Raw genomic sequence first — 23,746 nt, forward strand, 5'->3', positions numbered from 1 at the left:
ATGGGGCATTTAAAAAAGGTGCAGATTATAAATTTTAGAGCACAGCTCTTAGGCGCCCATTTCCGGCTTGAGCGGTGTCGCCGTCAGCGTAACCGTTCGTTGCATTATGGGACGTTTCTCATAATGTCACACGTGACGTCACAACGGCAAAATTTTCCCGCTAAATTTGGGAGGGAAATTTTTCTGCTAAAGTTAGCAGGAAAAGATTTACGGTAAATTTAGCAGGGAGATTTTCTGGCTAAATTTAGCGGGTAAATTTTTCCCCTAAATTTGGCGGGAAATTTAGCAGTAAAATTTCCCCACTATATAGCGGTAAAATTTTCCCGCTAAGTTTAGCGGAAAAATTTCCCACCCAATTTAGCGGGAAAATATTACCCTCGTGACGTGACACGTGACATCACCCTCCCCGTAACCTCCCCTCCTCCTCCTCAAGAGCTGCGCTCTAATTTGGCATTACAGAGAATTTTAAATGTCTTTCATTTTTTATTTTAAAAGAAACTGTCAAAGACAGAAGCACCTTCTGCACATTACACTTTGGCTATGTTCAAAATCTTACCCAAGTAACCCGTGTCCTATGTCAGCGGGTAATACCACGTGACATTGCGAGCGAACTGTTCGCAACTCGATTTTAAAACGGCCGGGATAATCACCTGGATACTACGCGGATTGGCTTCATCTTGGGCCACGGCAGATAGAAATCACCGCAGCGATGGCAGAAAATAGCAGACCATTTTTTTATCTTCAAGAAAGCCCTCGAAGAGACAATAATATTAATGACGACACGGTGTTTTCCAAGGTGGATCCACCAGGTCCTTTTACTTACCTTCCTTTTGAGCGGTATATTGAGATCAAAATTACTTACTCCTTACAGTTAGACATCAAAAATTAGTTTTTATTAATCAGCGCGATCGCTGTAAATCCAGTCACTGTGCCCTAAACGCATGCATTCCACGCATTGTAATTTGCACAAACTACGTTTTGCAGAAATTGCTTTCAGACAGTGTAGCGGTACAGCACAGGGTGCTCTCTAGAGTGATATGTAACTTACGTTCGCCCTCTCATTACACACACTCTGGGAGAAACAAAAATGCTACCTCATCATTTACTGCGTTCAAACATTTTCAGCCTTGAACGTGAGAATACGGCATTCCTTCCAACGCCAAGACGCGGAGAAGCTCCTGTTTACACTCGCAATCTGATAATAACAACAAGTATACCTTCTTGAGGAAGGTGCACGGTCTGGATCTAATGCAGTCAATTCCTGCATTGAAAACAGCAAATCACAATAACCACACATAAATGGCTGCACCTCATTCTTTGTCATTTCGAACGTCCGCCACCAAAGCCAACGGAGCAAACGAGCTTTCACAGCTGTTGGCCTAAAAAGCAGGCGACATACGGATCACCTGACGTATTTACTTGATTTGATCCGACAACCCACCGATCGAGGAGGGCAGCATGAGTAATTACTCCGGAGTAAACAAACCACTTCTGGAACGCGAGTTCTGACGTCATGGATTAAGCGCGAGTTAGTTTTGAAACGTCACGGTACGAAATTTTTACTCCAGGGTCGGATGGAGTAAATTTTGGAACACTGCCGAAGTTGTTCCGTTGTGGACCGCATTGCCTTAGACCAGAGGACAGCCGTCTACGTATAACCAAGGTTGTGCACTATTTGCGAGATGAAATCTTGTAAAAATGGATGATAGTGACAAAATCATTTGGAGCCCATGGTTGAAGAATGAGGCGTAATATACGACAGGAAGTGTTCCAGAGCTACTCGATAGCTGGGTTTTTAAGCAGAATAGAATGTATTTTTTTTTTTAAGCCTGAAATAAATTGAAAACAGTAAAATCTCTTAAAGGGGGGCTGCAACGATTTTAAGATGAAAAGAATTTGCATCTCGTCATTTTTACATTGTTTATCGTGTCCCGGAAAATCCAGAAAAGATCTCCTTTGTTAAACAGTGTTGCAATTTCACTGCATAACTGCAAAGAAAAAGTCTAGCTTTTTCCCCCACCTGCAGCCGCGAGTGGCAGCCGAATGAACTACGGCAAAAAGCTTATGTGACCTGGCTCGGCTCTAAACTGCAGCCTAACGCCCGCTAATGTCAGCAGCGAAAGGGAGAGGAAGCGTCCTCCGAGAGAACACGCGGGAGGGGGACCAGGTGTGACCCTAAAGACTGGGAGTGAGTTGAGGGGTGCCAGAAATGCCAATATTTCTCTTTTTTTTTTTTTACACAACAACTAGGACACGCAGGCGAGATCGGTTTTCTGTTCTTTACTTTACAAGTGTCAGAGGGCAACCTCCACCAATGTTTGACCGAAGTCCGGAAATCGTTGCACCCCCCCTTTAAGAACGCCTACCCAAAATGAAGAGGTAAGGGGTTAAAAAGTATGAGTTGGCAATCTTCAAGAATGGGGCAGCAAAAGTTTATAAATTAATGGTACTTTTATGTTATGGATATTGTCAAAAAAAAAAATGGGATGTGTGATCTCTCCAAGGCAGGCGTTCATATGGGATTTTATTATTATTATTAAGGAACTTTATTTTGCATTTCGATACAGAAACGGTATTATTATTTATTTATTTATTTGTTTACAATTACCCTCAAGGCCCCAAGGGGCATTATAGAGGGGAGTGGTTGGTTAGTACAGTTCTAAATGTTGCATTATCGGTGATGGTGACGATGTCATTGGGAAGGCCATTCCAGTCCACAATAGCTTCTGGTATGAGCGAATGTTGATGGGCTGCTGAAGTGGTCTTGGGACGGGCGATCTTGCATGAATGATCCACTCTTGCAGAAATATAGCTGGGCGGGCTGAGGAGAGACTGTCGTAATTGTTCAGAATAGTAAATTTTATGAAGAAGGCAAAGACGGGAAATTCTGCGACGAACGGAAAGGTCAGGAAGAGTTAATTGAAATTTCATTGCAGTGACACTAGAAAAGCGAGAGTAATCAGGAAGAATAAATCAAGCAGCACGATTTTGAACAGATTCGATTGCGTTGGTTAGAAAAGCCTGAGGGGGTGCCAGATAGCTGAAGCATACTCTAGTTTAGGGCGAACAAGCGTGACGTAAAGGAGACGTTTGAGGTTAGAAGGAGCAGACTTGAAATTGCGACGGATATAGCCAAGTGAACGGTTTGCAGAGGATATTGTCTTGTCTACATGAACATTCCAGGACATGTTAGTGTTTAGATGGATGCCAAGATACTTGTACTGTGCAGCAGTCTGAGGGGTAATGCCGTTGAGTGTTAAAGAGTTTAAGGGCTGGGAGGAGGAACGTGTGAAGCAGAGGTGCATGCATTTGTTAATATTGAGAGACATTGTGCGGCACCATTCAGCAATTTTGTTAATGTCGTTCTGGAGTGCAATATGGTCGTCTGGGTCTTTTATTAGTCTATAAACAACACAGTCATCAGTGAAAAGACGAACAGAGGACGAGAGGTGAAGATGGAGATCATTAATCTAGATTAAAAAGAGTAAGGGCCCAAGCACAGTTCCCTGTGGAACACCGAAAGAAACGGGAGAGAAAGAGGAGGACGTGTTGTTAGTGAAAACGAATTGAGAGCGATGAGTAAGGAATGATTCAATCCATTGAAGAACAGGAGGGTCCAGTTTTAGCGAACTAAGTTTAAAGAGAAGGCGATTGTGTGGAACTTTATCAAAAGCTTTGGCGAAATCAAGAAAAACCGCGTTAGTTTGATAACCAGTGTCAAGATTTTTAAACAGGTCGTTAGTGAGAAAAAGTAGCTGGGTCTCACAAGACAGGTGTTTCCGGAAGCCAAGCTGCGCGTTGGTGAAGAAGTTGCAGGAATCCAGGAAGTTAATCAGGTGCTTGTAGATGACGTGCTCGAGGATCTTGCAGGTGAGTGATATTGGCCGATAATTTAGTGGAGATGTTTTACTGCCGGACTTGTGGACCGGAATGACCTTACCAATTTTCCAGTCGGAAGGTAACACACCTGTATTCAGGGACTGCTGAAATATCTTTGTGAGGTAAAGGCCAGATGCAAATTTAGTGTTACTTAGAACCTTTGCATTATTATTAAGATAATATTATAAAACTAAATGAGCAGCAGTTAGAAACCTGCACCAGCAACCATTAAAGAGATCAAAATGGATACCTGCTGATTGGAAGTTTTGGACATTTTGGAAAATAGGGGACATGAGACACCTTCCTGAGCTTAGAACTGATGCCTTCCAAAATGTTGCTCCAAGGCATGTGCTTGGAGATGGAAATTCCTCTAATTTCGACTTGGTAGTAAATTTATGTGAGCCATTTTGATTGTCGCTGCCATGCTTGCATGTCTCCATCTTCTTATTTGGAGCAATAAAAGCATCGGGCTCTTTGTGCAGAGCGATCTGTCAGACCAGGGGAATGTGTACGTGGAGCAGTCCGACCTCGACACTGAAGGCACCTATACTTGCAAGGTGAAGCTGAGCAGCTTCGAGACAAGGATCTCGGAAAAGAGACTACAAGTCTATGGTAGGTCCCGAGAGTCAAAATTTAAAACATTTAGAACGCAAGAGCTCTGTGTTCAGGGTGCCAGGTAGATATGTTAATCTTTGTAATCTAAGTTGAGGACACATCTTAGATGTGGGGGCTATGAGTCTGTCCCATGTATGGTCTCTTGGTTTCTGCACTTCAGTAAGAAGCTGTTATGCCTCGCCAGAGAAACTCAAGCGTTGCACAGAGTTTCTTCCTATTTTGCCATCATCATTGTCAAACTCAACCATATTCTATGGTCACTGCAAACGTCCGATTGTTGGCCTCTTTTCTGTTTGGCTCTTTTTTCCACTCACTCTAAGCTTGTTTCCCAAAGTGCATCACCAAAGGCACACAAATAAACCTCCTAAATCGGGGTCTCGTTCTTGTGCTGCAGTGCTGCCAGAGAAAGCGCCGGAGATTCAGGACCTGCAGTCAGCATACAAGCTTGGCGGGGCCATCAATGCCTCCTGCCTGAGTGGGCCTTCCAGGCCAGCCGCCATTGTCACGTGGCACGTGGACGGCCTCAAGGTGAAGAATGAAATCTATGACGCACAAAAGCCTTCCTCCATTCCCATGTCTGAGCTCCTGGATGGCCCTATGTCAGAGGGCAGTGCGGGGAAGAGGGTGGACACGAGTGCCGAGTTGTTCAGTCAGGGAGGATCTTGATGCAGCATTCGAGTCCAACCTGCACTGGCTTCCTGTGTTATCCAGAAAGTGTTGCTCTGAGCCCTTCAGGAGCATTGCCTTCTTTCCCCAAAGGACAAATTGTGGAGCCCCTTTGGAGCTAGCGCCGTATGTCGGGCTTTAGAGGGACACTGACAGGATATTTACGCTCGCCGAGGTTTTTATTTGTGTATGACATATGAGAACCCAGCTACCCAAAACAATTTGCAGCTCACATTTTGATTGCAAAATACAACTGTGTGTGGGAAGAAATATTTTTTTTAAACGGATAAAGAAATGGAGCAATTTTCGAAAGATATTTAATGCGTTCAGCACCACAGTCTAAACATTTTATGTACGAGTGTTTACCGCATGAAACCACAACGGTACAAAAGCTACAATATCATAATGCGTCATGAGTCATTTTGTGATTTATTTTATTTATTTATAAGTGTTCGCTTGGACTGCAGTTTGTTTTCCTATTTTCCTCTATGCCATGACAGACAAGTCATTCAAATATCCAATTGAAGAACAATTCTATGCACACTGTTAGAAAACAAAACTGTAGTCAATATGTATTGCTAGTATCCGGATACACTACGCTCAGCTATATACCGCGACTGTGCGTATAACAACTCGCGTACGGACTCCGAGGCCGGAGAACAGCTGTTACTGGGGTCTTTAGACTCTCTCAACCTGCGATGCAGCGTGCACCTCGCTGCGCTGTTTCGTTACGTATTAAATAAACACATTTACCAGGAGTATGTGAACGTAGCGATTCCAGAACAAAATAGAAGCGCGTCTGAAGATTGCGCCTTCTTGTTTATATGACTCGAGCATTCTTCAAGCAGAATGCGTTCTGTGACTGGCACCTAACCATATCGGGTTAGGTACGATCAAGGGAAGTTGGCAGGGCAGCTGAACACTGACGCAGCACTTATCTCCTCAGCGATTGAATAGCAGTGGCAGCCGAAACCTCTTCCTCGAGTCCCTCTGTCTTACTCCTGGTGGGTAGAAAACTGCACTCGTCCTGACGTACAGTGGCACTGCTCTGTGAAACGAGCACGCTCCGGGCTTTCCCAGAGAAAGAGCGCAGCAACAGAAAAGCGGAGAAAAAGTAAAGCAGACTCATTTGCCGCAATGGGTTGAGGTAGTTCCGAGTGTTTGGTTCTCTTTTGCCACGAGCTGGTGCCAAGGCTCTGCTCGGCGCCGCCACATTACAATTGTTCTGTTTTCCGCACGCTCCGTCTCCTGCGTCTCTCACTCCAACAGGCTCCGAGAAAGTTGCGTTTAGATTGCCACCACCACAGATGGAACTAGTCACAAGTACAGTGATGTGATTGCTGCGCCAGTTGCGCAAAACCGCACCAAAAGGCTAACCCTGCTACATGCTGCTACATTTTGCCAAAATATGGGTAATCTGTACCAAGCCTGCCCCGAAAAACCAATTTCGGTCGCCTTTCAAAACTGAAACTAAACTGAGTACCGTAATTGATCATGCGTGTGTTATGTGGCGCAAGCGGCCGCCATTGAGGCGGCCACTCGACACAAAGTACCCTGCATCAATTGTCCATCCGGTTTTTCATGAATTTTTCCCGCCCCCCTCTCGCGTTTCGCACTCTCGTCGTCTCGTGGGTCTCGTCTCACGTCTTTTTTAAAAATATTTTCAACGATAGACGCGGGTGTGCACGGACGCTCCGACGCTAGCGTGCCGGGGCCCGGGTACCAGCCATGCCGTCATGCTGTGAAACGAAACCACGTTTTTGTGCGGCAGGAGTTACTTTTTGAGCTGAAGCACTCACTTCTGAAAGCAACGGCCGTGGGTAAACTGTATCTGGTCCCTGCCTTCCAGTCACCATGGTCGCGCGACGTCGGGTGTTGCCGTCCTTTCGGCGCTGCAGATATGGCGCTTTCTAAAATGAAACTAAGTACCACCGCATGTTCATACATTCTTGTTCTTGTTTAAATCATACCTTGCTATAAAAGTCCCCTTTAACTCAAAGACTGCTGTGCCGAAGTATTGATTACCTAGGTTTCTCTCGGTGGGCTTTCTTTCAAGAGGGACCCCAGTACGTGGAAATTCTGCCACGAAAGAAAATTGGGGAAGTGAAGTGAGCTAAAACAAAGAAGGCAATGTATGCATGCTGAACCCGCACAGTGCGCTTGTTTTTCTGGAGTTCAGTCGTTGCACAAAGTGCTCCAAGAACTTTTTGACCCTAGCTCGCTAAGTCTTGCATCAATGCGCTCAATTCCTTTTTTTTTTTTTTCTTTTTTTCTTTTTTTGTGCTTTGCTTGTACTTTGTTTGCAAGCCTGCCGAAGTTGCCCTCACATGCATGCGAACATGAGTGCACAACAGAGTGCTTTTTTGACGAAATTCTGGCACTTTGGAACCAGTAAAACGGTGGCAAGCAGTTTTTCGGAATTGCTCGACAATGCCTACAGCACTGTACACTTGTGGGATGTCTCAGCAGTAAAACCACAAGCAGTGAGTTTTGTCACAACGAGTCACATCAGAACACAACACAACACTAAGTGCCCTTCATTTGGACAGCACTTAAAACAAATATTTTTTTTTTTAAGAATATCTGTTCCAAAAGCCACGTCTGCTGCTCCAAAACATTGTCTTGGCTGCTCCAAAAGCCACTTTTGCTGCTCCAAAATGGCTTAGGCCAATCACATCACTGCAAGTAAGACGTCCACGGAGTGCTCACAGGCTTAACTGGCATAACACAGGGCCACTTTGCGCCATCCAGTCTCCACACTACCACGTCGCATTCCGTGTTACCGCTGCCTTTGCCACGCTAGTACCGCTAAGGGGCGACTTTTCTGCCTTGTCCTAACCCCTTTAAGCCTTTCACCGCTCTGAGGGTACTGCATTCTGTGTACGTGGGCTGAAAAAGGTGCTCGATTGTGGGCAGGCATCTTGGTGTGGAAATGAGGTGAGCTTACAGTGAGCTTGACAGCTTCAGCTTCATTTGGAATTTTTAGAGCACAGCTCTTCGGTGCCCATTTCTAAGTTGAGCGGCGTTGGCGTCGCTGTCGGCGTCAACGTAACACGCGCGTTGCATGATGGGACGTTTTCCCACTAAATTTAGTGGGGAAACTGAATTGGTGTTAAGGTCACGTGACGTCAATTTTCCCGCTAAATTTAGCAGGGAAACTTAACTCGCTAAATTTAGTGGGAAAATTCCCCCCCTAAATTTAGCGAGAAATTTAGCGAATATTTTTGCTAAATGGGAGGAGCAGAGGAGGGGGAGTACGGAGGGGGAGGAGGGGCATACACTGCTCCCCATACCCTCCCCTTCTCCTCCTCAAGTGCGCTCTAATTTCACATTACAGAGAATAGTAAATGTCTAATTTTTTGGCACACTTCCAGCTTTTCTGAGGTTGCTGATCTATGTACGCAGCGTTTCTCTCATCTTTCGACAAACTTGCATGTAGAGATGGCGAGAATCAAGCCCACATTTCGGCCTCATACCACAGACTAGAGAAAACGCTGAAACGAAGGACTTCTTTTGAATGCTATATCGAGTTGCTTCAGCAGCCTATTAATTTGTTTGCTTTGCTTCCCAAAATGAAAACAAACAAAAATGTGTGTCTAATAATGAAGGGGCTAGGTTTGCCATGGTATAGTGTAATTTTTCAAGCCAAGCAAAACAAAAAATGCATCTTGAATACCGATGCTCTGGTACATTTTTTGCTCACAAGTGAAACATGATTCACCCATAAATGTATCGATATATATTCTGCGCCTTCCTTGGCAGTATATCAGTTTGGGCGTATGGAAGGCATCCTCAGCAGCATCCATTCTCTTGAGCAACGTCCAGCCCTGCAGTCCCATTGTTGCCCGCAGGTGGATGCAGTCGAGAGGAGGCAGATCCCCACGGGACACGGCACCTTCTACTTGCTGGCCAGGATACTCCTGGTCGCCAAGCCAAACTACGCAACCGACAACCGAACGCTGCACCTCAGGTGCCTGGCGCAAGTCGGCAGCGAGTACACAGACAGTTCCGAGCGTCTCGTCGAGATCCTGCACCCGCAGGCATGGGCAGGGCTTTATGGTACGTTCTCTCGAGTTCCTTTTGTCATTCAGACCTTGAGCAGAACCTAGCTCTTCCTTCTAGGATCTGCCATGTACCGGTAGAGCATCGCAGGTCATTTGCAAGGAGCGTCTCCGTAACTAAATCTTTCTTGTTCTCTTTTTCTCCCCTACTTGGCTTTTAATAGCACTTCGAAAGAAGCACATGGCTAAATTCATAAACGCTACTCGACTCGAAAATCCACTTGATTACGGTTTTGTGCTTCATAGTTCAAATTTGACTCAAAACTCCACTCAAAATCCACTTGAGGACGGTTTTTGTGTTTCATAGTTCAAACTCGACTTGAAACTCCACTCGACTGAGGAAATACTCAACTATTTCCTCCAAAATCTCAAGGTAGCTTCAGAGCTACCTCGAGGTTTTCCTAGAGACTCAAGTTGGTTTTTGGGTGACATGGCAGCCAACGCATCATTCACAGAGTTGGTAGATTTTGTCCTCGGAACCGACAAACTCCTACACCACAGTGAAGCTGAGAGCCTTACAGTGTCACTTTCTCTGCTTTATGAAAGTGATGGTGGCCAGCTTCCCAAGGTCCCTGTCGCTGGAGGAGTGCGAGAACAATGTGGACTGCAGGTCCCTCCAATGCTCCAGCTCTTGACTGTGCTGCAGTTCTAATGCATTGGGGCATTCGGGTGCACGGTAACCGGCGACCTGGTAAATGTGTCGCAGTGTGCCAAGTCGTTGGGCAAGTTTCGTGGCTCATGGTCAGCACGTTGTGCCACCATCTTGCAAATTTCCCAGGGAGGACTTGGACCTTGTGATGCGAGACTTTCATGAACTCAACTTTTGAGGCAACTTTTCTTCTTTAACTCTGTGTGAGTGAGAGGTGCCAAAGAGGTGAAAGAGGTCCATCCACACAGTAGCATTTGACCGCTTGACTACCTTGGGCAAGAGTGATGGTCGTATCGGTCACGCATCAATGACCATAATAGTATCAATCGAGGTTATGAAGGCTTCTGTTGAGCTACGATCTTGAGACATCTGTGCTTCAGGCATGGCAACCGATTAAAGAAGTAGCTCTGCATGACTCACGGTCCTATCAACACGTCATGATAAGAAAACCTAGTCGAACTCTACAGTGTGTAGGCCTTTTTTCGGGCTGTCTTCATGAAGCGATGAAAACATGCTAGATCAGTTTAATGGGTTAATCAGCAGCATCTATTCTACGGACATGCATAAGCTTTTGACCGCACACATACAAAGTACCGAAATTAAATTTCAAGCTCGCACTGAAATTAGCATGTTGCATATGTGGGTTCCTCAGACACTGGCAAATTCATTGTGCTACAGTTTCAGATGACTGTGATTTCATGCCGACACAAGTACACAAAATATCCAAGCCATTGTCAAGTGGGCACTAGTACTTGCTAGGTTTATGTTATGGCTGCATTTTGGAGGATGCCAAAGATGAGAAATTGGCTATTTAGCAACCTATACAGTTAAAAACAACATAGCACAGAACACACCTTTTCTAAGGGACCTGTACGCAAAAAGGCTTGATGTGTAGTAGTCAAATTCTGATAAAGAAAAACTGGCCGCTGTTCTTTTGCCCACTGTTGACAGTCTGGAAAGCGCTTGTGCTTGTTTTAACAATAAAACAACTAAAACTTTCACGCTGGCTACAAAATAGCTTGAAATCCACCAATTCAGTGCTTGTAAAGCACATTCTTTTAAAGATAACGAAAACATGTATTCATATTTTTCACCTAAGTTATGTTATAGACGAAATGTGATGGTATAATCTCATCTCCAGACATCCCTGGTAACGGTGGAGTGGAGTATGAAATCTCGTGGAATTCCTTTGCAGAGGAATCGCCGAGAAGCGTCTGTGAAGCCAAATGCCTCTTGAGTCAAATCAAATTTGGGGGTTTTACGTGCCAAACCTACAACGGGCATCTGGCACGCTCCAGCGGAGGCCTGAGGATTATTTTTGACCACCTGGGGATCTTTTGACGTGCAACCGAAAGCTCGATTACCACGGCGCCTTCTCCGCAATAAGCCTCCGTCATATTGCGGGCACCTCGGTCGGGATTCGAACCCGCCACCTGGGGATCCGTAGGCCTGCCTCTTGAGTGAAGTGTACATTTTTCCTCCACTTGACTGAGTGGAGTTGGAGTCCAGTAGCACAGATTGCGGCTGTGATCAGAAAGGGCATAAGAATTACACGACACACCATTTGAGGTTGTTACATTATTTACTATTCAGCCAATATTTTTCTTTTTTAAATTTCAGTATGTATGCTGGGTGTTTCTGCAAAGACGTTCAAAGATTCCTAAAACTAGGGTGGCGAGAAAAAAAGAAACTTTTGGGGAACAAACTGCCAGCCACGGCAGACGTCGGGTATTGCAAAAACGTACCAGAGCAAAATACTTACCTACAATTTACTATTTACCTTTTTATTCAGTGAAAATAAACATATAATTCGAATTAGAAACTTGATGAGTGTCATTTTATTCAGTGAAAATAAACATATAATTCAAATTAGAAACTTGATGAGTCTCATGAAAACCAGTCAAACCCTTTACAGGTTCGAGCAGCTGGGTCATCGAGAGCCACTGGACCTCCATGCTTCTGGCAGTGATCCTCGCAGCCACAAGGTTATAAAAATACCCCCAAAAATAAGTGTACATAATTTGCAGAGCAAATTTTCTTGTTCATGTTGAAATAAAGTTGGCCATAAACGTCTGCTTTGTGTCTGGGTCAGATGGCCTCCGAGATAGCTCAACTGTACCCTTCGTCAGAGATGACTGTCGCACAAAAAACTAAAGATGGCACAAGAAATGTACATTTTCTTCTGTTCTTTGCATCTCCTTTATTGGTTCATCACAATACAATCTTCCCATAAGCATTGGACGAGCGTCGACACATGGATATGGCACATTTCATGTACTGGCAGCAACAGCATGGGCCCAAAACTCAAAGGCCACGCAGGAAGCAGGTTCTAAAGTTGTCGATAACAGACGGCTCAGTACTAATAGAAGAGGATGACGCACAAAGCTCTCGTCTCAGTCCTCATGCCCAATCTCTTCCTTACGCCCAATTCGGTATTCACAGGAATCTGCCAACTAGACCAACTTTTAAGGCTAGGAAGGGAACAACGACAGACAGCTCGGCTCACTTGCAAAAGCAAGGCCTAGGCATGTATATTGCACAATATCAAATGTTAGCCAGCTCCACGAGCCCAAATGCAAAGCATGCACACACACAAGAAAAACTAACTGTCTTTTGCATATGCAATATTCAAATGTCTCGGACCAACGTCTGGATTTGGACACTACCACTCTCTCCCAAGTATGCAAAAGTAGTGACAAAAAGGGCATCCGATACCCAAATTTGGCACCTCTGCAATAAATGCGGAAATGTTCTTGGCAGAATGTGCATCCTCTAAAGGTTGAGATTCTGGTTTTTAATATATACAGGATGTTTGATCTTCATTCGAACAGCCTTATTTCAAAGAAAGCCGCGAAAGGTATGCTAATGCAGGCGACATAACACGGAGCTAGTCGTCACAATAAATTGGATAATTAACTAAAATTTGTAAATTCATTTCTTTATTAGTGAAACTAAACATGTGGCTCCTCTTAGAAATGTGCATCATTTAAAACCACAAAATGAGTACATTTTTGAAAGACCAAGCATGTGGGAATTGCTGGGGTGTGCTACCACTAGTGCAACAAGCGCAAGGCTGGAGGTGTGCAAACATGGCTAATAAGATTATCATCTATGTTTTGCCAGTCTTCTGCCTGTTGCATGAGTGGTAACTTGAGCACACTCCCCTGCTTCCAACTGCTTTAAGTCTTTAAAAATCTGACAGATTTAATCATCAATGATGATGCTCAACAAGTTTATAATTGAAACCATATGATTATTTTCACTAATTAAAAAGTTAATAAACAAATTTTAGTTAATTATCAGTTATTATAAGGATTAGCCCCTTGTAATATGTCCTCCTGTCCAGAGGCATCAGAACTATTTGGGAGAAGGGCGGGGCACGAGAGTGGTGTTATTGGGGGTGTTTTTTTACCAAACTTGTTATAATTAAAAATCAAACACCCTGTATATCCAAAACATCATGATAAAAATGATAGAGAACTGAAGTGTTCCGTTTAAGGCCTTCTGTATTTCAGTTAGCCAACTATGGTTGAGATTAGCCTAAAAAATCCCCTATTCCAGAGTTCAATCAGGGTGAGGAATGAATAGAGGATTGCTTACATTATCTGTGCCTTTCAATTATATGTTTCTCCCTACATCAGAAAGCTCATGGCATCGTCAACAAACTGACCAACACATTTCACATTCCGCTACATGACCAGCGTTGCCCACCTTCATGTTGGCTCTAGTGCTCAGAGCAGGTCGCCAGTTTATCACAAGAGCCTAAACAAAAAATTCCGTCGGCAGTTAAAACCTAAAAGTAAACATTAGAAAAGTGTATACCGTTTTGGCACAAGCATGCCAGTTTCATCAAACTGCAACCAGCCAGGACTCGAATATACAGTATATGAATGAACCCCTAACCTCGAAACAATTTCCTACCTTAGGTTCCACTGACGTACAAACAATCAGTGAGGAGGAATTTTGACATGGGGAATTACCCTGTCTTCATCGCTACACCATGGCACTGTTTGTGTAGGACCCTAGGGGGCATCTCTCTCAAATGGTTGTTGGAGACAGTGCGTTTCTCAAACAGGTTTGTCTTCGGTACGTCTGCCAGCAAACTAGAAGAGTCATGTCTCCCGTTAATGTCTCCCTGCTATGTGGACCGAATTTTCAGGGACTAACTGGACATGCATTTTCGTCCCATTATTGCAACATTATGGATGCTTTTTGGAAGGAACGGAGGTGTCAATAATAATGAGACATCATTCTAGATCACGCAATGGATGGTAACAAAATGTGCTATAGGTAGGGTTTCATTCCGGTGAATATTCTTCATCAAATTCGGGGCTCGTCTTTCTGGGTTTATTTTTTTGCACAGATGTGCCAATTTTTAGCCTTGGACAAGAAATCTATGTTCATCGGGCCTTATGTAGAAGAAACAAGACACGACCATGTAATTCGCCAACCACCAAAGAACATTTTCATGCCCAGATTACTTGGGTAAACGTCCCGGTACGAGTAAAAGAAAGAAACGAGATAAGAGGTCCAGTTTTCAAAGAAAGAAGTAGCTTCACAAGCAGTTCAGTGTGGCTGCATTAATTGGAGTTTCAGATTTTTTTCGAGAAGCTTGGGTTTTTCTTGGCGAAGGAAAGCTGAAATTCTGGATTTTTCGGTTTTCCCCAATTTTGATAAAACTGGCTCAGGGGTTCATTTTCAGGGTTTATTGGTGTTTTCCTAAAACACAGAACCCTAGCTACAGGGCACTCTAGACAGGCATTATCCACAATAATAAAAAAAAAGTTATCCAGTTCCAGTAGTTAAGTAAAAATTGCTCACAACAATGGGTTGCAGACGGATCCATCAATTCTAGGCCTCTGCATCCGTTTCACCCGACATAAAATGGCGTCCGTAGATATACTGTACATAGTGTCCATGAGACAGTATGTTTTAGACCCCATTAGCCGAGCATTTGCAGGCACTTAAACAACGAACATCTATCTGTACAGGAGGAAAGAGAAAACTGTAGGTCTCAGTTACACCAATGCCACTCATTTTTGCAACACTAGTGGCATAGCTAAGAATTTTTTTTTCAGGGGGGGGGGGGGGGGGGGGAACGTCCATCATTTGGGGTGTGGGACGTCAAAATGCATGTGTGTATTATAGGTAGGGTTCGGAGTTTTCGGTTTAAACCGATAAAAACCGATAAAAGTACGCCGAATCCATTTTCGGAAATTCGGTTTTAATCGAAAAAGGTCAGTTTTTAGGTTCGGAATTTTTTATTAAAACCGATAAAAGTATGTCGAATCAATTTTCTAAAATTCAGTTTTAACCGGAAAAGGTCACTTTGACCTTCCAGTCGTACCGCAGAGCCGTGGCGAAAACATAGAACGACAGTGTCTATCGAAACGTGTCCGAATGTATGGGATACACGGATGCCATCACGACGTTTTGGTTTAATGTGCGCACCATCGATCGGAACTTGAAGTCTGAAATGCTTCATAACTTTGCCATGTACGAGCATGTTTTCAAACTCGTTTTAAGAAAGACTGATTTTATGCAAGCTCTGCATGCTGTGTTGAGCTTCACAAAGTCGCACCGTGTCTCTTTTGGGTGGTCACAATTGGTTGATTGGCCGATTTTGGCTCAGGCAGCGCTTCCTCTCCTCAGCCTGCCAGTGTCCAGTATTAGTGTTGAAAGGGCATTCTCGAAGCTCAGGGCCATATAGCAACAGGAAAGAAAGAGTGCGGATCAACGAGGAGAACCTGGGAATGTACATCTGGGTGTACTATTATAAGATACCGCAATCCCGATGTACAGAAGGTGAAGTTCTATGTTTTTCGGGCATAGGCTTCATATCTGACTTCTTCGTGCTTCTCAGGTTTTTCCTTGTTTCTTCTAGAGCTGCACACATTTACCAAATAAAGTGCTCATTTCTTTTTCAATGTACCTATGCCGTTATTCTTTGAGTGATCACAAGTATCAGAGCTACAAGGATCATCCGATCCGGTGTCCGTTGGTGTTTATTTTATATTCACCGAAAAAAGCCGATAAACTTTTCTGGGCATAAATATACGCCGAAAAACACCGCAAATTGAATTTTAAAATAAACACCGAAAAAAGTATGCCGAATTTTGAAAAAATAGAAACCGAAAATGCAGAACCCTAATTATAGGGTCGGCTAGATTTCGAGGGGGAGGGGGGGGGGGGGGGGGGGGGACATGACGACGACGGGGGGACTTCTGGCCACTGCACAAAATGCTATTTAGGTTGAAGAAGGGTTTCTACATTGGAAATATCACGCTGCTCCAATTCATGAGCAATGACATTTTTTAAATGTACTCCTGCTACACTTAAAAAGCCTATGAAGCCACAGCATTTAAACTCCTTATGCATATATTTTGGCCATTTTTAAAATGTCCTTGTTCTGTGTTTGAGTGATGGTACATGCCCTCCTATGCCAAAAGAGTTTTCGCAGCATAGGGGGGTACTTGTATGCTCCAGTTGAAGGCCATTAGTAGAACTGCACACCAAAGACGGATTAAAGGGCAACTGCGATCGAGAACGAAACCAAAATAAATGACTGGCATCACTTTAGTGGCACGAAATATGATCACAGCCGAATTATTGCATCCAAGTGAAGTCACGTACTCCACTAAAACCGATTTCAAAGATGCGACCAGCTGCTCTTTAGTCAAGGCACACTGGCGCAGCCCCTTTGTGACGTCACGTCACAGTGGAGCTGCGGTTGATTGGTTGTACCGCGTACCACAGCACCAGTGTGACGTCACGTCGCAGCCGTACAGCTGATTATCAGTGTTGGCATCCCAGCACAGACACAGTGGTTCTCAACCATTGAGGTCTCGCGGACCACTTGTGGGTCGGCGGAGATGATGGAGGACACCGTTCATGATGAGGGGAAGGGAAAGGGGGAGGTTAATTATTATAAAGGATTTAATAAATGGATATAACTAAGAGCTAGTGTGAAAGAGACTTCTCCAAATGACATACACACGAGAAAACTCACCAAATATTTGGAACATTTTTTCTTAATCTGAAAAAAAAAAAATACAACTTTTATTGCCGGTTTTGACTAATTAGGCAGGCCTTCACGGAACCAAAGGGTCCGCGGACCACCATTTGAGAACCACTGCTCTAGCAGATAGTTTCGGTTTTGCCGTAGGCACCCGAAACCAAACTTTCAGCCATGATATTTATAAAACTACACACAGAATCAAAAAAAAAAATTGTACCTTGTCATTCAGGACACTGCTTTAGCTGAAAACAGACGTAATCCCAAATTAGAAAATATTGACTGGAGTTCCCCTTAAAGAACCACTGAAAAGAAAAAAGTGTTCTTTTTAAACAGTCTGGTTGGGACACGGGTGTCAAAAAATAAACTTTACGCGAAATGTTTTTCTTTTTAAATCAATATTGACGGCACAAGATTTATTTTAGCTGCGTTTGAATTATCAAAGTCCATGACGTCACGGAATGGTCATACACTCTTTCCACCTCAACAAGATGGTCATACACTCTCTCCACCTCAACATGATGGCCACAGCTCCTCCCCTCCATGCGCCCGAAATGCCGAGAAAACAAGCGGAAAGTCGGTGACCATCGACTAAATTGCGTCTCACGCCGTCAATATTGCTCTAAAAATTTATTTTTTTTGCGTAAACATTATTTGTTGACACTTGTGTCAAAACCAGACTGTTAAAAAAAAAAAATTGTTTTCCTTTTTAGTGTTTCTTTAAGGTGCAAAGAACCAATGGTTCAAGGTTTCAGGGGTGAAGCATACTGTTCAATTACAATATAGTAGGTAGTTCTTGGAAGTTCTTAGACACTTTCAATCCATTGCACACACTTCAATCTCCGCTGCTCAAAACTAATTTCACAATGCAGCACTCCTTTTCTTAGGTCTAATTAATTCTAGAAGTCATACGTCAGACTAGAGATCACAGATTTCCGCCACTCAATTGCAGCTAGTACATACACAATAAAAAGAGGTTCAGGTTTCTGGACCCCCCTCCCAAGATCTTTGGGTTATCGAACATACCTCCACTCCCACTTGTATACATTATTTCCTCCAATTATATGGCAAATTCCATTCTCTAGAAATTTTCAGAAAATATCTAGAGAATGAAACACACCTGTGCTTCAAAGCGAGAGAAGCTCAAGTGGCAATTTTCTCATTTTAAAACAGCATTCATTTTCCCTCGCTATTTTCTGAGAACTGATGAGGTTGCAAAGCATCATCTTTCTTCCAGCCCAGTTATCTATAAAACCAAGCAAGCTATGGCATAGGCACCACCGCAAGGTTTGCCAAATGAGTGAATGACTAGAAGGGTAAGTATGGAATAAACAGGCACTGCATAGATTTGACACTTGTCAAAACAGGCTTCAAAAGTAATAGAAATTCCCCCAGTGCACCTTTGTCTCAAATCGCACAGAAGCGTTGGCACTTGCTTCTGGGCGCATTATGGTCCCCTCCTCTGGTGGATAGGTGGCATGCTCAGTTGGCAAGGCTTTTTTTTTCTTGTTGTACCACAGTGGGTTTTGAGACAAATTACAACCATCAAAATTGTCCCCCACATGGAACCGTCCAATTAGAAACAACAGATACCCAACTTTACCGTCACCACATGCAGGAAAGCGCAACCTCCCTCATCACTTACTCGTTAAAATCTGAACGGTGACAAATCCGGTCCTTTTTTTTATGCGCTAGTGAGTTACGAGAAGTTTGAAGCTAAGTCCTAATTAAAAATTTATGTCTTCCTGACTGGTGCGGCGCAAAAAAGAGGAACGGAATGCTCTTAGTCCTGTCAAGAACACTGGGTACGCCACTTCTGGAGGAAAACACGAAATAAGAACGGTCCCTCAATTTGATGTTAAAAATGATTCCCCTAGAGTGGACCTATTTTGACTTCACTTTGTGGTCACAATATTCTTGTGAACTTGCATTACTAGAGATTTTAAGAAACTGTGCGTAGTGTTCCTCAAACGCTGCCACTCGGTTACTCAAATATTCATCTATTGCTGGCTACTCAAAGCTAAACTGGTTATTGTAACAGCTGGAATGTTTTGACCAGGCTAGGTTGGGATCAGGGATTCATAACTTTACCACATTGTTGGACCGGTCGGCCCAGCAATATCAATAAAAGTATCAAAAACCAACCCGTGGCAGCTTTTGGGGAACACCGTGCTTCCCTACGGTGTATGCGAGCATTCCCTTTTTTTCAGTAAGAAACTAAGATGAAAAGGATTAAACGAGCTCAGCTTCTTAGAGTGTGCATGGAGAAGTGTTGGGAAAGGGCCAAATTTCCTGCTAGGAGGTGCATCAGAAATAGTTTTTTTTGTTGTTCCCCCTCAAGCCACAGTATCCTGGATAGGACTTTCCAAGGGTAATATTTAGAAGCTTTTCATTCTCATTAAGCAACTTAGACAATTTTTTAATAGCAATTTCTTTGATTTTTTGGGGTAAAGAAGCTGAATATGTACCTTTCTATATTATACATAATATACCTCTTCTAATGAAAGCCAACGAACACTCTGGGTAAGTGCAACAAATAATTTATAATTGGGCATTAAAAATGATGATGACCAACTTTTGCATTGTAGAATTCAACTTTAAATATGCAGTCTTCAAATGTATGGATTTATACGTCCAAATCATATATTACATCTGAATTTTATTGAATATTCTAGAACCATACTAAGCACTCTTCGTACAAAAAAACAATTAAAATTTGAAAAAATTGTTTTGAGAAAATTTAACTTCAAATTTGAACTTTTACAGTTTTCTCATATTCAAATGCTTTTTTTTACTGAGATAACTTTATTTGACTATAATATTGTAGTTGTTTAGTAGGTATTTGTAAAAGCTCCCATTCAATGTACAAGTTTTGCCAGAACAATAAACGTAAGAAACCTCATCATCCAAACCCAGTAAATTATCATCAAAAGGGCTAGGTTCTGGATTTTTCACAAAAATTTTAATAAAAACAAAAGTACACTTTTATGACCATAGTTCGAAAAACAATGAAAAAAGCTTCTTTGTAGAGCCCTAGGTATCTGACCTGGCCAATCACTCCAGTATGTGACCTGCAATGATCAGCCAAATCTCAAAATCAACTCTCAAAACTCAAGAACTAAAATTATGATGCATAAACAGCTTTCAGCTTCGCCTTAGTGAAGAATTTGCCTAGCATATATAATTTTTTTTTTTTTTTTTTTTTTCTGAGGCCTTTGGGTCACAATTTTTTTTTCCCCGCTTCATTTGAAATAAACTTTTTCTTCGGATGTTTTTATTTCACCATTGTACTGTTTATTGGAATTTGTTCCTGACGCGCAAGATTTAATAGTGAACAACACTATGGCTTTGTGTTTAAAATGCTTACGTTTTGCTAGCTTTTTATTGATTTGATATAATGATTATATATATTTTTTTTTTTTAATTTAAGCATAATGGTTCTGTTATGTCAAATATGTCTGCTTGGGGAGCAGACTGCTCGTGCAGCCAGGGCACCGATGCACAGAGCGATGCGTCGCTGAAAGTTGCCGGCCGAGTCGAGCAAACCAAGAGAAGGCAAGGCCTTGTCGGGCACCTTTTGCCTCAGGCCCCCTCTGCGGTATTGTACGGCAGAAACAAGGAAGAAAAAAGTTGGCCTTTAGTCATTCACAGCATAAGCCACCAATAATGCGAGTGACGATACGCTCCCACAACCATCCAAAAGGCCGCAACGAGACTCGACCCCCGTGGCCTCCCAAAGGCAGAATCGCTAGGACAAAGGGCACCGATGCAGTGGCTGCAAGGTCAGGACACCAGCGCCGACCTGGTGAGCTGTAGCTTCCAGTAACATTCCACCAGCGGGCGCAGAATGCGACTCAACCTGGTCCCGACCTGAGTGTTGTCCGGTGGGCCCAGCAGAGCATGTGCTCCGGCGTGCCGGGCAGCGTACAGGAGCGCCTCGCTCTGCAGCTCGCTCGGAGGGCCGGGGCTCCAGCGGCTGCCGCCAGCCAGACGGAAGAGCCCCGTGTCTGTCCAGAAGCCCCAGAGGGCCGGCAGAAGGCCCCGGAAGGATCCTTTGAGCGGCAGCTCCTGCAGCAGCTCCCCATTCTCCAGGTCGTACAGGGAGAGCACAGAGTCGGAGAACGTGCAGAGTGCGACACCCAGGGAGCAGACTGCTCGTGCACCCAGGGCACCGATGCACAGAGTGATGCGTCGCTGGAAGTTGCCGGCCGAGTCGAGCACAACGACCGAGCCGTCTTGGAGGAGAAGCTGCAGAGAGTTGGCCAGTGGTGACGGGCAGCCTCGCACCACTTGGCACTGTGGCTGGGACCGCCAGATCCAAATGCGCTTCTTGTAGAAGGCGGCGGCGTCTAGAGGGGGCTGGAAAGTGCCACTCAGCAGTGCTGTTTCAGCTGCCAGCGAGCACACCTTTTGCGTGGAAAGAGGGAAATCATCAATGAGTCGGCAAATACCTGTCGGGGAATCAAGACTGTGAATGTCACGCGCGAGCCTCCCATTTTTCTGTCCAAGAATTTGTGCCAATGTTGTAGACAGTCTAAAAACTGTGAGCGAATTGGACAATTGGACAGTTCTGGTCTCTACAATGCATGCATGGACAAGATTTTTGCCTTCCCTTCCATTTGTCAATGAATTCATTCTGCCAGGTTGCCACCAGGTTGCTGGCAACTCACATCTTATCACATGATGAACACTATACGGTGTTTTCATCATCGTTATTTCGTCCACCATTTTGTTATGAGCTGTCTGGTGTGTGCTACACATGCACATTCGGAAGATTTGCACGACACCCTCAAATCAGGAGTGCACAAAGGCTGGTAAATTTCACCACGCCTTTTTTCTGAAAAATTAAACATTTTCTCACTCACTCACTAACCAAATAGGGGATTGACGTCATGTGCCATAGGAGTCAAACACCTAGTTGTTTAACTGCAACTGCCCTACAGTAGTGACATTCCACACTGGCACTACTGGTAGTTCCTCTGGTCCAGGATAAATCTCCCAAACCAATCCGAGCTAGGTCTGGGCAAATGTCTTTGGTTGTACCAGACTGCATGGAAGAGTGAAAAGTATATATACCTTGAGACAGTCAGATTCGCCGAAGGCTAGGTAGATCGCTGAAGGTCTGGGGAGGCTCGGCAGCACGACGGCTGCTAGCCGGAGGACATGTAGTCGGAAAGGAGGCAGCCTCTGCGCTACGCAGCGGGATCCCGAATCCTCCGAAAGTTCGAGAGACAGGCTGCACTTCCACAGAGAGCAACAGGTTTCGAGAGGAGACTCGTTGGACCGCTGGATCCAAAATAACTTCTGGTTGATACACGAGCAAGCGTATGTCAACCTGGAGCTCGGATCGTTAAACAGCCTGAAACTGGCACACTCGGTCCAGCCTTCCTCGGGCACGAACTTGAACGCTCGCACGCTACCGTCAGTGAAGATCACAAGGACCGAGTTGCATTTGGCTGTCACGAGGCTCGTGAATTGCGACGCTGACAGAACCGCTGTCTTCTTGCAGGGTGCGGAGGAGTAGATTCGGCAGGCGAACAAGCTCTCGTCATCTTTCAGCGTGTAGAACAAGTGGTCTGGAAGAACGGTCCAAATCTTCGCGACAGTCTCGAGCTCGACGGGTCCAGGGATCGACACCGCCTGAAAACTGGCGTGGTCTTCGCGGGAGTTGATAAATGATAACATAACTAGGCTAGAGTGTCCAAACTATTCTTTGTGGACGCTAACGTGCACATAAAATAGACTAGCATCTTGAAAAAGGGAAATTGAACAAAACACAAACCACGCACACGAAATGAGGCGGTCGGAATACATAATAGAGACAATAGAGATGAATACACGGTATTCGGGCCACTTCCGGCCGCCATGACAAGGAGTCAAGAACACTTCCGGTTCGGTTTTTGCTTGCATGCTTTTAAAGTGTTATATTTAAAGAAACGCTGACATTTCTTGCCAGGCAATTTAACATGCTGTCAATATCAATATTTGCTACAGTGTCACGTATAATTTTAATAAAGTAAAAAAAAAAACTCAACTACTCCAAACCGAAAGAGCGTTGCCCTAAGTCACATGGATGTGCAACTTTTTTTTATTTCTTTTATTTAAGGTATTTGCAGTTTTTTCGAAGCTAAAAAATCTTGTTCCCCTTCTCCAGGGATTATTTTCATCATTATTGTCCAGCTCGCTTGCCCCTTTGCATTTAATTGCATTATAATGGTATCATATCATATGCCTTCGATGCCTTCGATGACCCACGAGGTTGTCTCACGTGACCTCGGAGAAGAAAGTGAGGGGTGGAGGGCGTGGAGGGGTACTCAAATCAGCCAGTTCTCGATCGGCGGTTGATTACGCAATGGGTAGTTCGGCTCTAATGTGTCATCTACAAATAAAAACCTTGGTGAGCATATTATCTTTTACTCCCCTTCCCCTACCCCAAAACAAAGGTGACATATTGAGCTTCCGGCTCAGCAACACTTCCTTTGATTTCCTCCGAACTAACCCGAGGGGAAAGCCCCCAGAAGCTGACGAGACGCTTCACCTCTCTTGATTCCCATCCAGTTCATATAAAAGGGGAGTCTACTAGCAGCACTAGCAGCAAGCACTAGCAGCATTTTGTGAAAATTAGCAGCAAGCTTTTTTTTTTTTTTTCTTCTACATAACCGATATTAGCGAAAGAGAATTCATCAAAGACAGTTACTGAGAGAGTTATTTTAAACACTCGCTCAAGCTGCCTTCCACACAATGGTGAGACACGATATCATTTCTCCGATTACGACTGGGATGTCTCGTTTTGAGACATGATCATCGCCGGACAGCCCGTCGCTTCCCGCCACTTCAACTGGGGTCGCGCCCGCCCGGGGC

At 44.1% G+C, this 23,746-nt stretch overlaps 2 protein-coding genes across 3 annotated transcripts in view; one reads left to right on the forward strand and one right to left on the reverse strand.

The window, feature by feature from the left end:
• The window catches only part of LOC8029685, a 132,603-nt gene extending 120,660 nt beyond the window's left edge, over positions 1-11,943 (forward strand). The window contains exons 7-10 of the mRNA XM_040218269.1: positions 4,362-4,491; positions 4,889-5,022; positions 9,012-9,219; positions 11,786-11,943. Of these exons, the coding sequence (XP_040074203.1) occupies positions 4,362-4,491; positions 4,889-5,022; positions 9,012-9,219; positions 11,786-11,862 (549 nt within the window). The 3' untranslated portion in view covers positions 11,863-11,943. The remainder of the gene's footprint in view (positions 1-4,361; positions 4,492-4,888; positions 5,023-9,011; positions 9,220-11,785) is intronic.
• A 107-nt stretch (positions 11,944-12,050) lies between these two features.
• Positions 12,051-22,769, reverse strand: LOC8029684. Of its 2 annotated transcripts, XM_029995498.4 has the most exons (3): positions 21,962-22,769; positions 20,756-21,292; positions 12,051-19,956 (listed from the first exon to the last, which is right to left on the reverse strand). In XM_029995498.4, the coding sequence occupies exons 1-3, from the start codon at positions 22,568-22,570 to the stop codon at positions 19,837-19,839; spliced, it is 1,266 nt and encodes a 421-aa protein (XP_029851358.1). In that variant the 5' UTR covers positions 22,571-22,769; the 3' UTR covers positions 12,051-19,836. The 2 variants fall into 2 exon arrangements, with proteins under 2 accessions (XP_029851358.1, XP_002406786.1); XM_002406742.5 differs by having other exon boundaries at positions 12,051-21,292; positions 21,962-22,752.
• Positions 22,770-23,746: the final 977 nt, after the last annotated feature.

This window comes from Ixodes scapularis, unplaced genomic scaffold (assembly GCF_016920785.2).
Source record: "Ixodes scapularis isolate PalLabHiFi unplaced genomic scaffold, ASM1692078v2 PGA_scaffold9__187_contigs__length_104089568, whole genome shotgun sequence".
Classification (NCBI taxonomy): Eukaryota; Metazoa; Arthropoda; class Arachnida; order Ixodida; family Ixodidae; genus Ixodes; species Ixodes scapularis.